Genomic DNA, 13,121 nt, shown 5'->3' on the forward strand with positions numbered 1-13,121 from the left:
CAGACAGGCAGACAGACAGGCAGACAGACAGGCAGGCAGACAGACAGGCAGGCAGACAGACAGGCAGGCAGACAGGCAGACAGACAGGCAGGCAGACAGGCAGACAGACAGGCAGGTGAGCTGGGGGGCTCCACACGGCCTGTGCATGTATGACGGGTGGTGAAAACAGCAAAGGCGACAACACAACAACCTCCTGGTACAGATCCTAGTTTCTGAATCTGGGACACAAGAACGGCCTCATAACGCTCGTCATGAAAACACTTTGAAGGCAGAGATATAAAACCAAGCACCCCCCCTTCTGGATTATGAACAAGGGTGTGTGTGTGTGTGAGAGAGAGAGAGAGTGTGTGTGCACGTGCACTCTTCTGTCTGTGATAGAGAGAGAGAGCTAACCTCTCCTTGTTACCAAACCACTTTACTCTCCATTGAGGCCCGAGCAGCTTTGTCAATGGGCTATTGGTGGAAACAAGGCAGGCAGAAACTTTAGAAACATGGCCGCGGCCTCTTAAAGGCACAGCCATCCTTTTCAGCCCCCCCCCCCCCCAGCCCTCTTCAGCCCAACAGCAAAACAACTGGCACACAAACACCTAAACATCTCCTTTAAGGGACGGATATGCCAATTAGCTCCCGAGGTAATCCTGGAGCTTTACACCCACCAGAATGGCACCAAAGAAAAGGCCAATTGTGGAGATTCCGTCCCGGCTTCTGTAGCTTCTCTAAACTCCGGAGCCTAAAAAGATTCTCTATTTTATAATCATGCTTCTGACGTGAGCTGAAGCTAATCCGGCACCAGCAAACGCGTCCCGCCACCAGGAGCGGGTGATTCCTCCCAGCACCACCACACGGGTCCTGTGGGAGCCGTCTGTCCCCTGTGAGGTGGTGGGCTTGAACCCCCCCGAAGGGTCTGTTTATATTCACCAACTGCTGTTGCGCTTTGAGTGTGTGCAAAACAGGTGGGTAAACCTCAGCTGCATTCACTTATATTTTCTCTCCTAGTGTGGAGGGGGTGGGGGGGGATGGGGGGTCGGGAGGTGGTGCCTGCCTGCCTGCCTGCCTCTTGTTGAATGGAATCCAAGAATAGTTAGGGACCACACAGGGAGGCGGGGGGAGGGGTCAGAGCCCTCAGCGATGGCTAACCATTCACACAGTCCATCTGCTGCGAGGATCAGCCCCGACCCTCAAAGCCTGGGGGTTTAAAAGGAATTTGGCCAGAGCGAAGCACCAAACAGAGCCGACTCTACCTCAACAAACATACAAACAAGGGAACTCTAAAACGTGCACGGCAGAGGGACGAGGGGCTGCCTCAACATCTGTGCACAGGCGTACAACATCTGTCATGAACACACAGGGGCCTCAACACTGGCCTCCTGTGGTCCTGACCCGGGACCAGCGACCAACCCGCCCTTCCATATGTGCCAGGACGAGCTGGTTCTACTCCCATTCACAGGGACACAGGAGACACTTCAGACACTGGTTCTACTCCCATTAACAGGAGACACTTCAGACACTGGTTCTACTCCCATCAACAGGAGACACTTCAGACACAGGTTCTACTCCCATTAACAGGAGACACGTCAGACACAGGTTCTACTCCCATTAACAGGAGACACTTCAGACACAGGTTCTACTCCCATTAAGAGGAGACACTTCAGACACAGGTTCTACTCCATTCACAGGAGACACTTCAGACACTAGTTCTACTCCCATTAACAGGAGACACTTCAGACACAGGTTCTACTCCCATAACAGAGAGACACGTCAGACACTGGTTCTACTCCCATTAACAGGAGACACTTCAGACACAGGTTCTACTCTCATTAAGAGGAGACACTTCAGACACAGGTTCTACTCCCATTAACAGGAGACACTTCAGACACAGGTTCTACTCCCATTCACAGGAGACACGTCAGACACTGGTTCTACTCCCATTAACAGGAGACACTTCAGACACAGGTTCTACTCCCATTAACAGGAGACACTTCAGACACAGGTTCTACTCCCATTAACAGGAGACACTTCAGACACAGGTTCTACTCCCATTAAGAGGAGACACTTCAGACACAGGTTCTACTCCCATTCACAGGAGACACTTCAGACACAGGTTCTACTCACATTAAGAGGAGACACTTCAGACACAGGTTCTACTCACATTTCACCCAGAGCTCCTCTATGTTAGTTTCGATGGTGGCCACGCGGAGCCCCACCGACAGGGCCCCGAACACCAGCAGTCCAATAAAGAGAAGCTTCCCACAGTGTCTCTGGATGTAGCAGCCCAGGGTGAAGAGGAGGGCCTGCAGCCTGGCCCGGAGCCACATGGGAGTTTTCTGACGTACCTTTCCCTGGATTTAAAGGGAGGGGGGAGAAAAAAGGAGAAGATTCATTAAATAATGTGACAAAAGTGCACAGAAATGGCAGTTTATGTGAAATGTGAAGAGTGCGGGCGTCGCCATAGACACAGCGGACACGTCTTTACACACAGGAGAACCTGAGCTTCAGGAACATTAAGGTTCTCCTAAATGTTCCTGAGCTTCAGGAACATTAAGGTTCTCCTAAATGTTCCTGAGCTTCAGGAACATTAAGGTTCTCCTAAATGTTCCTCAGGAACATTTAGGAGAACCTTAAGGTGACGACTTGGCTGAGATCTGCTGACAGAAACCAAGCTAAAGTCTCCCACGTCTGGGGCGGCCTCAGCTGCACAGACAGTCCGGTTAAACCTTCAGAGGAAACCGTCCACCCTGGACTCTGGCTTCTGGCTCTTTGACAGATTATCGGATTATCTTTAACACTTATCGGAAATAGGCTTTAAACTTCATGGAAACGAGCCGCGAGGTGGCCGTGGCGTGCTGGTGAGCACCTCTGCAGGAGAAGCTCCCCTCCACTCATCACTGCCTCACTGTTGTGGTTTCGCTGCTTGAAACACGTCCAAGCATCCGGGCGGTCCAGAGATGCTTTGTCAGATCAAACTCAATCAGTGAATTCCTTCACAGGACCCACCGCATTTCCAAACAGACCCCGGGCCAGTGCGCTCTGCGCCGCGTGCACAAAGCCAGAAACACGCACAACGCGCCCGGTCTGTGGGAACGAACCCCCCGCTCCAAAAAGATGAATGAGTCCGCCACCCATTCAAACACGAACGCTGCCGTTTGGTCCCCAAATATCACCAGCAAACCTCCCCTGGGCAACAGCCCCACCGGGCTGTCTGTGCTGCGTCTGTGCTGTCTGTCCCCTCCGACTCCTGGAGTCCTGATCAACTGTCCCCGGACCCCCAGCCTGGCAGCTGCCTGCGCGCCCTCAACTCGCGACCGGACAACCAGCAAAGCCGAAGCCTTCGTTCAGAGAGGAGAAGCGCGTGCGGGTCACCTGTGAGATCTGTTTAAGTGCAAACGCGGCGTGGCAGTAGTTGATCCTCCGCAGCAGCTCTGGGTCCGCCGGCGGCGGGGGGAGAGAGCGAAAACTCGGGGGGAAATCTCCATAGACCCCCGGGACCCCGCGGTCCGAGGCCATGGTCCAAAGAGGGGGTTCGGGGCGAAGCGACAGCGGATCCGTGCGTGTTCAGAAGCGGCGACGGTAATCCAACATAGACGTGGTGGAGCGCGTCCAGCACCGCTGGCGACAAGTTCGGGGAGCACTTTCTATTCTTCCCTGGTGCCAAACAAGTCTCGGAACTCCATCCCAACATTATGCGCCCAAATCCTTAAAGATCCTTCAGTCTTCATTCGCCTCGACGGTTTATTAACGGCGTCCCCGAGACAGCGAGTAGCAGCAGCAGCAGCAGTAGTAGTAGTAGTAGTAGTAGTAGTAGTAGTAGTAGTAGTAGTAGTAGTAGCAGTAGTAGCCGTAGCGGGAGCTGCGTCTGAGCCGTCCGTGTCAGGTCCAACTCCGATCCCGTAGCGGTGAGATTTGGAGCAGTTGGGCTCTCGGCAGATCCTGAAAAGGGAGGTTTGATGGAAAAGTGCCGCGGCTCCCATTGGCCGAGGAAGAGGCAAATTACTCTGCAAACATCGCCTATTATTAGCTGCTAAGCAACAGCTCACCAAAGTGGAGAGAGAGGGGGACCACCCAGGCCGCCGCTGCCTGGGCTCCGGGGAGGGGGGAGGGGGAGGGGGAGAGGAACTCTTTCAATAAACTCACTCTGCGCGCACGCACGCACGCACGCACACAGGCCGCCTCGCTCTCGGAACATTATTCCCAGTGGCCGGGGCCCCCTCCAGTTTGTAAGGAGCTATCGCGCATGCCATCTATTGATATCGCGCGAGCGCGCGCGCAATTTTCACCTCCACCTCTGATCAGCGGAGGGATTAAGTGATTGGACCGAGCTTGGTGATCCACTTGGTTGGTGGATATTATTATCATCGCATCAGTCCGTCATCCTCGCGGAGGTTTGGGGGCCCCACATTTGCTACAAAGACCATTAAAAGAGACTCTTTTAGCCTCGCTGAGCTGCGCGTGTCTGCAGCTGCGCGCGTGTCAGTGCAGGTTCGTAGCAGGAACAGCTGCAGACGCGACGCTTGTGGCCTTCTAAAAATGGTTTGATAGGTTTGGACCAGGAACACGTGACCTGTCATCCCGTAAAAACGGCCCCACCCTGGTTCTGATCTCTGTGGACACCTCGGAGCCACCCTGGTTCTGATCTCTGTGGACACCTCGGAGCCACCCTGGTTCTGATCTCTGTGGACACCTCTGAGCCACCCCGGTTCTGATCTCTGTGGACACCTCGGAGCCACCCCGGTTCTGATCTCTCTGGACACCTCGGAGCCACCCTGGTTCTGATCTCTGTGGACACCTCTGAGCCACCCCGGTTCTGATCTCTGTGGACACCTCGGAGCCACCCCGGTTCTGATCTCTGTGGACACCTCGGAGCCACCCTGGTTCTGATCTCTCTGGACACCTCAGAGCCACCCTGGTTCTGATCTCTCTGGACACCTCTGAGCCACCCCGGTTCTGATCTCTGTGGACACCTCGGAGCCACCCCGGTTCTGATCTCTCTGGACACCTCGGAGCCACCCTGGTTCTGATCTCTGTGGACACCTCGGAGCCACCCCGTTCTGATCTCTGTGGATACCTCGGAGCCACCCCGGTTCTGATCTCTCTGGACACCTCAGAGCCACCCCGGTTCTGATCTCTGTGGACACCTCGGAGCCACCCCGGTTCTGATCTCTCTGGACACCTCGGAGCCACCCCGGTTCTGATCTCTCTGGACACCCCAGAACCTTTGCCGCTGCTACGGTGAGGCCCCGAGTGGCTGGAGACCCCTGTGAAGGCTGCTGGTAGCCGGTCTCTGGATCATGACTCAACATGTTGGATTCCTGCTCAGGGACCAAGGAGTCTGGACTGGGGAACTGGCCCACAGGTTGTGGGATCAACAGACCAGAAGGTCGTGGGATCAACAGACCAGCAGGTCGTGGGATCAACAGACCAGCAGGTCGTGGATCAACAGACCAGCAGGTCGTGGAATCAACAGACCAGCAGGTCGTGGATCAACAGACCAGAAGGTCGTGGAATCAACAGACCAGCAGGTCGTGGGATCAACAGACCATCAGGTTGTGGGATCAACAGACCAGCAGGTCATGGAATCAACAGACCAGCAGGTCGCGGGATCAACAGACCATCAGGTCGTGGGATCAACAGACCAGCAGGTCATGGAATCAACAGACCAGCAGGTCGTGGAATCAACAGACCAGCAGGTCGTGGGATCAACAGACCAGCAGGTCATGGGATCAACAGACCAGAAGGTCATGGAATCAACAGACCAGCAGGTCATGGGATCAACAGACCAGCAGTTGTGGAATCAACAGACCAGCAGGTCATGGGATCAACAGACTAGCAGGTCTGTGGTTCAGCCACATCACAGACGTGAACCGTCTGCTCCAGACCTGTCTCCAGGTCTGTCTCCAGACCTGTCTCCAGGTCTGTCTCCAGGCCTGTCTCCAGGCCTGTCTCCAGGTCTGTCTCCAGGTCTGTCTCCAGGCCTGTCTCCAGGTCTGCTCCAGGTCTGTCTCCAGTCTGCTCCAGTCTGCTCCAGGTCTGTCTCCAGGTCTGTCTCCAGGCCTGTCTCCAGGCCTGTCTCCAGGTCTGTCTCCAGGCCTGTCTCCACGCCTGTCTCCAGGTCTGTCTCCAGGCCTGTCTCCACGCCTGTCTCCAGGTCTGTCTCCAGGCCTGTCTCCAGCTGTCTCCAGGCCTGTCTCCAGGTCTGTCTCCAGGTCTGTCTCCAGGCCTGTCTCCAGGTCTGTCTCCAGGCCTGTCTCCAGGTCTGTCTCCAGGCCTGTCTTCAGGTCTGTCTCCAGGTGTGTCTCCAGGTCTGTCTCCAGGCCTGTCTCCAGGCCTGTCTCCAGGCCTGTCTCCAGGCCTGTCTCCAGGTCTGTCTCCAGGTCTGTCTCCAGGTCTGTCTCCAGGCCTGTCTCCAGGCCTGTCTCCAGGTGTGTCTCCAGGCGTGTCTCCAGGTCTGTCTCCAGGGTGTCTCCAGGTCTGTCTCCAGGTCTGTCTCCAGGTGTGTCTCCAGGTCTGTCTCCAGGCTGTCTCCAGGTCTGTCTCCAGGTCTGTCTCCAGGCCTCTCCAGTCTGCTCCAGGTCTGTCTCCAGGCCTGTCTCCACACCTGTCTTCAGGTCTGTCTCCAGGTGTGTCTCCAGGTCTGTCTCCAGGCCTGTCTCCAGGTCTGTCTCCAGGTCTGTCTCCAGCCTGTCTCCAGGTCTGTCTCCAGGTCTGTCTCCAGGCCTGTCTCCAGGTCTGTCTCCAGGTCTGTCTCCAGGCCTGTCTCCAGGTCTGTCTCCAGGTCTATCTCCAGACCTGTCTCCAGGTCTGTCTCCAGGTCTGTCTCCAGGTCTGTCTCCAGGCCTGTCTCCAGGTCTGTCTCCAGGCCTGTCTCCAGGTCTGTCTCCAGGCCTGTCTCCAGGTCTGTCTCCAGGCCTGTCTCCAGTCTGTCTCCAGGTCTGTCTCCAGGCCTGTCTCCAGGTCTGTCTCCAGCCTGTCTCCAGGTCTGTTTCCAGGTCTGTCTCCAGGTCTATCTCCAGGTCTGTCTCTAGGTCTGTCTCCAGGTCTATCTCCAGACCTGTCTCCAGGTCTATCTCCAGACCTGTCTCCAGGTCTGTCTCCAGGCCTGTCTTCAGGTCTGTCTCCAGGCCTGTCTCCAGGTCTGTCTCCAGGCCTGTCTCCAGGTCTGTCTCCAGGTCTATCTCCAGCCTGTCTCCAGGTCTGTCTCCAGGTCTGTCTCCAGGTGTGTCTCCAGGTCTGTCTCCAGACCTGTCTCCAGGTCTGTCTCCAGGTCTGTCTCCAGGTGTGACTCCAGGTCTGTCTCCAGGCCTGTCTCCAGGCCTGTCTCCAGGTCTGTCTCCAGGTGTGACTCCAGGTCTGTCTCCAGGTCTGTCTCCAGGTCTGTCTCCAGGTCTGTCTCCAGGTGTGACTCCAGGTCTGTCTCCAGGCCTGTCCAGGCCTGTCTCCAGGCCTGTCTCCAGGCTGTCTCCAGGTCTGTCTCCAGGCGTGTCTCCAGGTCTGTCTCCAGCGTGTCTCCAGGTCTGTCTCCAGGTCTGTCTCCAGGTCTGTCTCCAGGTGTGTCTCCAGGTCTGTCTCCAGGCCTGTCTCCAGGTCTGTCTCCAGGTCTGTCTCCAGGCTTGTCTCCAGGTCTGCTCCAGGTCTGTCTCCAGGTCTGTCTCCAGGTCTGTCTCCAGGTCTGTCTCCAGGCCTGTCTCCAGGCCTGTCTCCAGGCCTGTCTCCAGGCCTGTCTCCAGGTCTGTCTCCAGGTCTGTCTCCAGGCCTGTCTCCAGGCCTGTCTCCAGGTCTGTCTCCAGGTCTGTCTCCAGGTCTGCTCCAGGTCTGTCTCCAGGTCTGCTCCAGGTCTGCTCCAGGTCTGTCTCCAGGTCTATCTCCAGACCTGTCTCCAGGTCTGTCTCCAGGTCTGTCTCCAGGTCTGTCCAGGTCTGTCTCCAGGCCTGTCTCCAGGTCTGTCTCCAGGTCTATCTCCAGCTGTCTCCAGGTCTGTCTCCAGGTCTATCTCCAGACCTGTCTCCAGGTCTGCTCCAGGTCTGTCTCCAGGCGCTCTTCTTCAGGTCCCGCCACTGGCCGTCCTGCTTTTCCACGTCCCGGGATGTGGGTTTGCCAGAACTGGGCTGGGTCGGGTTTTGTGGTGGAAGGAAACAGGCAGCTGGAAGCTAATGTGGAATGTGAGGAATTGGTGTGTGTGGTATCGGGGCCCCTCAAACCTAACAAACTCAGGGAGGTCCGGGGCCCTGGTCTGGAGGCCTTGGATAAACAAACCATCCGGGATGACCGAGCACTGTGCACGTACCTGCCCCATCTTCTGCTCTCTCGTGCACGCTGGGTCATGTGTCCGGGGTTCTGTCTGTGCTGCAGAGCTGCTCCTCTACGGCCTCACACTGGCTGGGTGGAGCAGGTCCACCTCCAGGTAACGTGGGACACACCGACACCTCTACAAGAACATGAGAAGACAAAGAGGTCCGGATGCACGGAACCGGAGGGGAGCGCTGAAAGTGAGGTCCGGATGCACGGAACCGGAAGGGAGCGCTGAAAGTGAGGTCCAGATGCACGGAACCGGAAGGGAGCGCTGAAAGTGAGGTCCAGATGCACGGAACCGGAAGGGAGCGCTGAAAGTGAGGTCCAGATGCACGGAACCGGAAGGGAGCGCTCAAAGTGAGGTCCAGATGCACGGAACCGGAGGGGAGCGCTGAAAGTGAGGTCCAGATGCACGGAACCGGAGGGGAGCGCTGAAAGTGAGGGCCGGGTGGAGTCAGCCTAACAGGAAGCTGCTCCGCGGGTGGAGTCAGCCTAACAGGAAGCTGCTCCGCGGGTGGAGTCAGCCTAACAGGAAGCTGCTCCGCGGGTGGAGTAGAGCTTCTCAGGTCGTCACCCCTGGAGCACCTCTGGGCCGAGCTGCCACCCACAGCCTCACACAAGATTAATCATGATAATGCTTCTTCCAGCCTTTGTTGGTGTCATGAATGGTTGCCTTTCTGCCGCCTAAAACACACAAAACACAGAGGGCGGCGGAGAAACACACTTTTCTTTAAGTCTTTGTTTGTGGGGTTGTAACGGCGGCATTGTAGGATGCAGCTAGCAGGTGGTAGCGCTAACGCCGACCTGGAGCTTTAACAGGAAACAGAGAGCCTCACCACCGTGTGTGTGTGTGCGTGTGTGAGTGTGTGTCTGTGTGTGTGTGTGTGTGTGCGTGTGTGTCTGTGTGTGACAGAGAGCAAATGTGGGGATCTGATAGAAATCGTCGTCATCTTCATCCTTCTATTTTATTCTACTGCTTTGAATAGTCTGACAACCGTTCAGGCTAAGGGCTCGGGTTAGCATTGGGGCTAGGGTTAGCGTTGGGGCTAGGGTTAGCATTGGGGCTAGGGTTAGCATTGGGGCTCGGTTAGCATTGGGGCTAGGGTTAGCATTGGGGCTCGGGTTAGCATTGGGGCTCGGGTTAGCATTGGGGCTAGGGTTAGCGTTGGGGCTAGGGTTAGCGTTGGGGCTAGGGTTAGCATTGGGGCTAGGGTTAGCGTTGGGGCTAGGGTTAGCATTGGGGCTAGGGTTAGCATTGGGGCTAGGGTTAGCGTTGGGAGGGGGGAGGAGAGGAAAGGTCACCTGAGGGTGTCCAACAGCTCGCTGGGCTGCGTCTTCCTCGATTTTTTTGCGGAAGCAAACACAGATGTGATCCAATCAGTCACTCATTCAGTGTTTAGTCAATTAGCCAGGGATCTCCACAGTGACAGGCTGGGATATCTGCTCAGTGTGTGTGTGTGTGTGTGTGTGTGTGTGTGTGTGCGTGTGTGTGTGTGTGTGTGGTGGGGGGGTCTTGAGAGGTGGGGTAAGAGAGCAGGAGGGAGGAAATTCATTTGGCTGCAGAACATAGAAGACAAATTGAGGAAGTGTTGTGCTAATGTGCAGGGGTCAGCAGCACACACACACACACACACACACACACACCACACACACACACACACATGTTTGTGCGACATGGGTGGCCTGCTCGCTCTCTCTCTCAGCCCTCGAGCCATGAAGCCACCCAGCTTCTCAAGCCCCCCCTCCCCACTCCGCCCAAGGCACAGAAATATCCATGTCTCTCTTCTCCGGTATCTGGTATCTGGTCTCCGTTCTATGGTCCCTGATCTCTGGTCTCTGGTCCCTGGTCTCCGTTCTATGGTCCCTGATCTCTGGTCTCTGGTCCCTGGTCTCCGTTCTATGGTCCCTGGTCTCTGGTCTCTGGTCCCTGGTCTCCGTTCTATGGTCCCTGATCTCTGGTCTCTGGTCCCTGGTCTCCGTTCTATGGTCCCTGGTCTCTGGTCTCTGGTCCCTGGTCTCCGGTCCCTGGTCTCCGTTCTATGGTCCCTGGTCCCTGGTCTCCGGTCCCTGGTCTCCGGTCCCTGGTCTCCGTTCTATGGTCCCTGGTCTCTGGTCTCTGGTCTCTGGTCTCCGTTCTATGGTCCCTGGTCTCTGGTCCCTGGTCTCCGTTCTATGGTCCCAGGTCTCCGTTCTATGGTCTCTGGTCTCTGGTCTCCGGTCCCTGGTCTTCGGTCCCTGGTGATCCAGGCAGAATGCGGCACAGAAAGACCTTCAGAAAGACCGTCACTGGTTTCTGATTTCTTTCCTTTGGAGCCAATAAAGTTGGCGTCTGATCTAAATGGCTGTCAACTCTCAGCTCGCCACTCGTTCCAAACCTTTCACGTCAACAGATGTGAACAGATGAAGATGATGTCCTCACTGTTGTCTGCAGACACGCAAGCACAAAGACTTCTGACACAAATAAACACCACAGATCCAGAACCGCAGGAGAACCCGAGGTCGCAAGTTCATATTTTCAAATGAAAGAAGCCAAAATTAAATGTCACCACACTGTTTCAAACAGGCGTCCTGCCAACGAGGTGGCTCCTGCAGAACCCAGGAGACGGCCCGGTCCAGGATCTGCAGCCCGGTCCAGGATCTGCAGCCCGGTCCAGGATCTGCAGCCCGGTCCAGGATCTCCAGCCCGGTCCAGGATCTGCAGCCCGGTCCAGGATCTGCAGCCCGGTCCAGGATCTGCAGCCCGGCCCAGGATCTGCAGCCCGGTCCAGGATCTGCAGCCCGACCCAGGATCGGCAGCCCGGTCCAGGATCTGCAGCCCGGCCAGGATCTGCAGCCCGGTCCAGGATCTGCAGCCCGACCCAGGATCTGCAGCCCGACCCAGGATCTGCAGCCCGGTCCAGGATCTGCAGCCCGGTCCAGGATCTGCAGCCCGGTCCAGGATCTGCAGCCCGACCCAGGATCTGCAGCCGGTCCAGGATCTGCAGCCCGGTCCAGGATCTGCAGCCCCGCAGAGCCCACACGCACACACACTCTAGCAGCAGGCAAACATAGTAGCTGGTGTGTGTGTGGTGTGTGTGTGTGTGTGTGTGTGTGTGTGTGTGTGTGTGTGTGTCTGAGGTGTGTCAACACACACCAGCATGAACAGGCACAGCCTCCACATCTCATCTTTAGGTGGTTGAGAGGTCAGAAAGCAGCCACGCCCCTCACGGAAGGGGGGGGGGGTCCTCAGCGAGACAATGCTGGAGAAGTTTGGTGGGATTCTAATTAGTGCTTAAAGTCGTATTATGACGTGTTCTAACGAGGTTTTAGATGCATATTAATGCTGACTGGAGTTCAGCTCCGAGGGCCTCGTCCATCATTTCAAACCCACATGAACATTTATCAAGTTGCATTAAAAATTATTATTATTATTATTATTATTATTATTATTATTATTATTATATCTCACAGGTGGTGCAGGAGGAAAATATGCTTCAGTCCAAAGAAGTGAGAGTTTGTCAGGGCGCTGTGCGCTAAAGAGCTAGCATGCTAACGAGACTGGAATAAAGGCCTCTGGAAGGGTTTCTGCAGCTCAGCCTCTCATGATGGGATGCATTTCTGGAGCATCAACCAGCGAAGAGCTCTTCATTCCCGTTTCTTTCTGCTGTGCAGCGGCTGTTTGCTTTAATGCCACGATAAAGAACATTTGCTCCTTCGTGCAGTAGCATTGGGGTTAGCCGCCTACGGGACATAAACACGCTCGGCACATCACAAGTGGAGAAACAATCATGGAAATCAATGAGACCAAGAGAATCCAAACGTCTTCCACAAGTTTGCTTATTTTGTTCTCAAAGGTCTTTGGCTCGTGGGTGGGACTGGACCACAACACCACACCAGCTAAATTCTTCCAGCTGTGAGCATCTTTTCCTTTGTGCTTTGCATTGTGGGAGTTTCCTCCCCCCTTTTTCCTGTGTGAAATCGACACAAAAATGTCTCGAAACTTGTTTGTTGGGAGCTAAAAGAGCTCGTTTTTATCTGTGGAAGAGAAGCCCTTCATCTGCCCAGAGATCAAAGCCTCAGATAAAAGAAGACATTAAAGGCTTCGTGCAAATATCAGCAGATTATTGACGGAATCGATTTGAGGTTAATAAATGTGTGAAAGAACGGAACATTTGGCTTCAGACGCCTTTGATGTTGCATTTCTGACAGAATCTCATCAAATATCGAGCAAACTAAGATGAGCTGGGTTTTTAAATAAGATCATCTGCCCCCCCCCCCCCCCCCCCCACACACACACACTCACACGCCCGACCCCCCCACACACACACACACACACGCCCGACCCCCCCCCACACACACTCACACGCCCGACCCCCCCGGGTTCTCCCCGCTTCCAACCTGTAATTTGAGAAATGCTCGGCTGGTGTGTGTGTGTGTGTGTGTGTGTGTAGTAAATCTTGAGCAAAGGGGGTAAAAAGAAAGAAGTGTCGGGGGTGTGAGTGTTTCCTCTGTTGTGGTCGTGTGCGTCCGAGGGAGGGGTGACGTGTTAACTGATACAGAATCAAGCTGGGTGGTCGGGGGCCTCCACACACACACACACACACACACACACACACACACACACACCACACACACACACACAGACCATTTTGTGTACAAATAAACACCCCCCCCCCGTTTGGGCCCCTCCCACTGCTTTTCTCCCTCTCTCCTCCTCTGGGCCGGCAGCTGCTCGCTGTGGGAACACCCCCGACCATCCACCCTGGGGGGGGCGGGGCTGCAGCAGGAGACGACAACAGAGCGATGCTGACCCACGAGACAACGAGCCGACGTCCAAGGAGACAAAGGAAGTCGACTGG

The 13,121-nt window shown here is 55.6% G+C and overlaps 1 protein-coding gene across 1 annotated transcript in view; it reads right to left on the reverse strand.

Annotated features, from left to right (window-relative positions):
• Positions 1-3,984, reverse strand: part of ptch2 (patched 2) — a 23,182-nt gene extending 19,198 nt beyond the window's left edge. The window contains exons 1-2 of the mRNA XM_057057923.1: positions 3,361-3,984; positions 2,150-2,339 (exon numbers count right to left, since the gene is read on the reverse strand). Of these exons, the coding sequence (XP_056913903.1) occupies positions 2,150-2,339; positions 3,361-3,504 (334 nt within the window). The 5' untranslated portion in view covers positions 3,505-3,984. The remainder of the gene's footprint in view (positions 1-2,149; positions 2,340-3,360) is intronic.
• Positions 3,985-13,121: the final 9,137 nt, after the last annotated feature.

Source organism: Takifugu flavidus, chromosome 15 (genome assembly GCF_003711565.1).
Source record: "Takifugu flavidus isolate HTHZ2018 chromosome 15, ASM371156v2, whole genome shotgun sequence".
Taxonomy (NCBI): domain Eukaryota; kingdom Metazoa; phylum Chordata; class Actinopteri; order Tetraodontiformes; family Tetraodontidae; genus Takifugu; species Takifugu flavidus.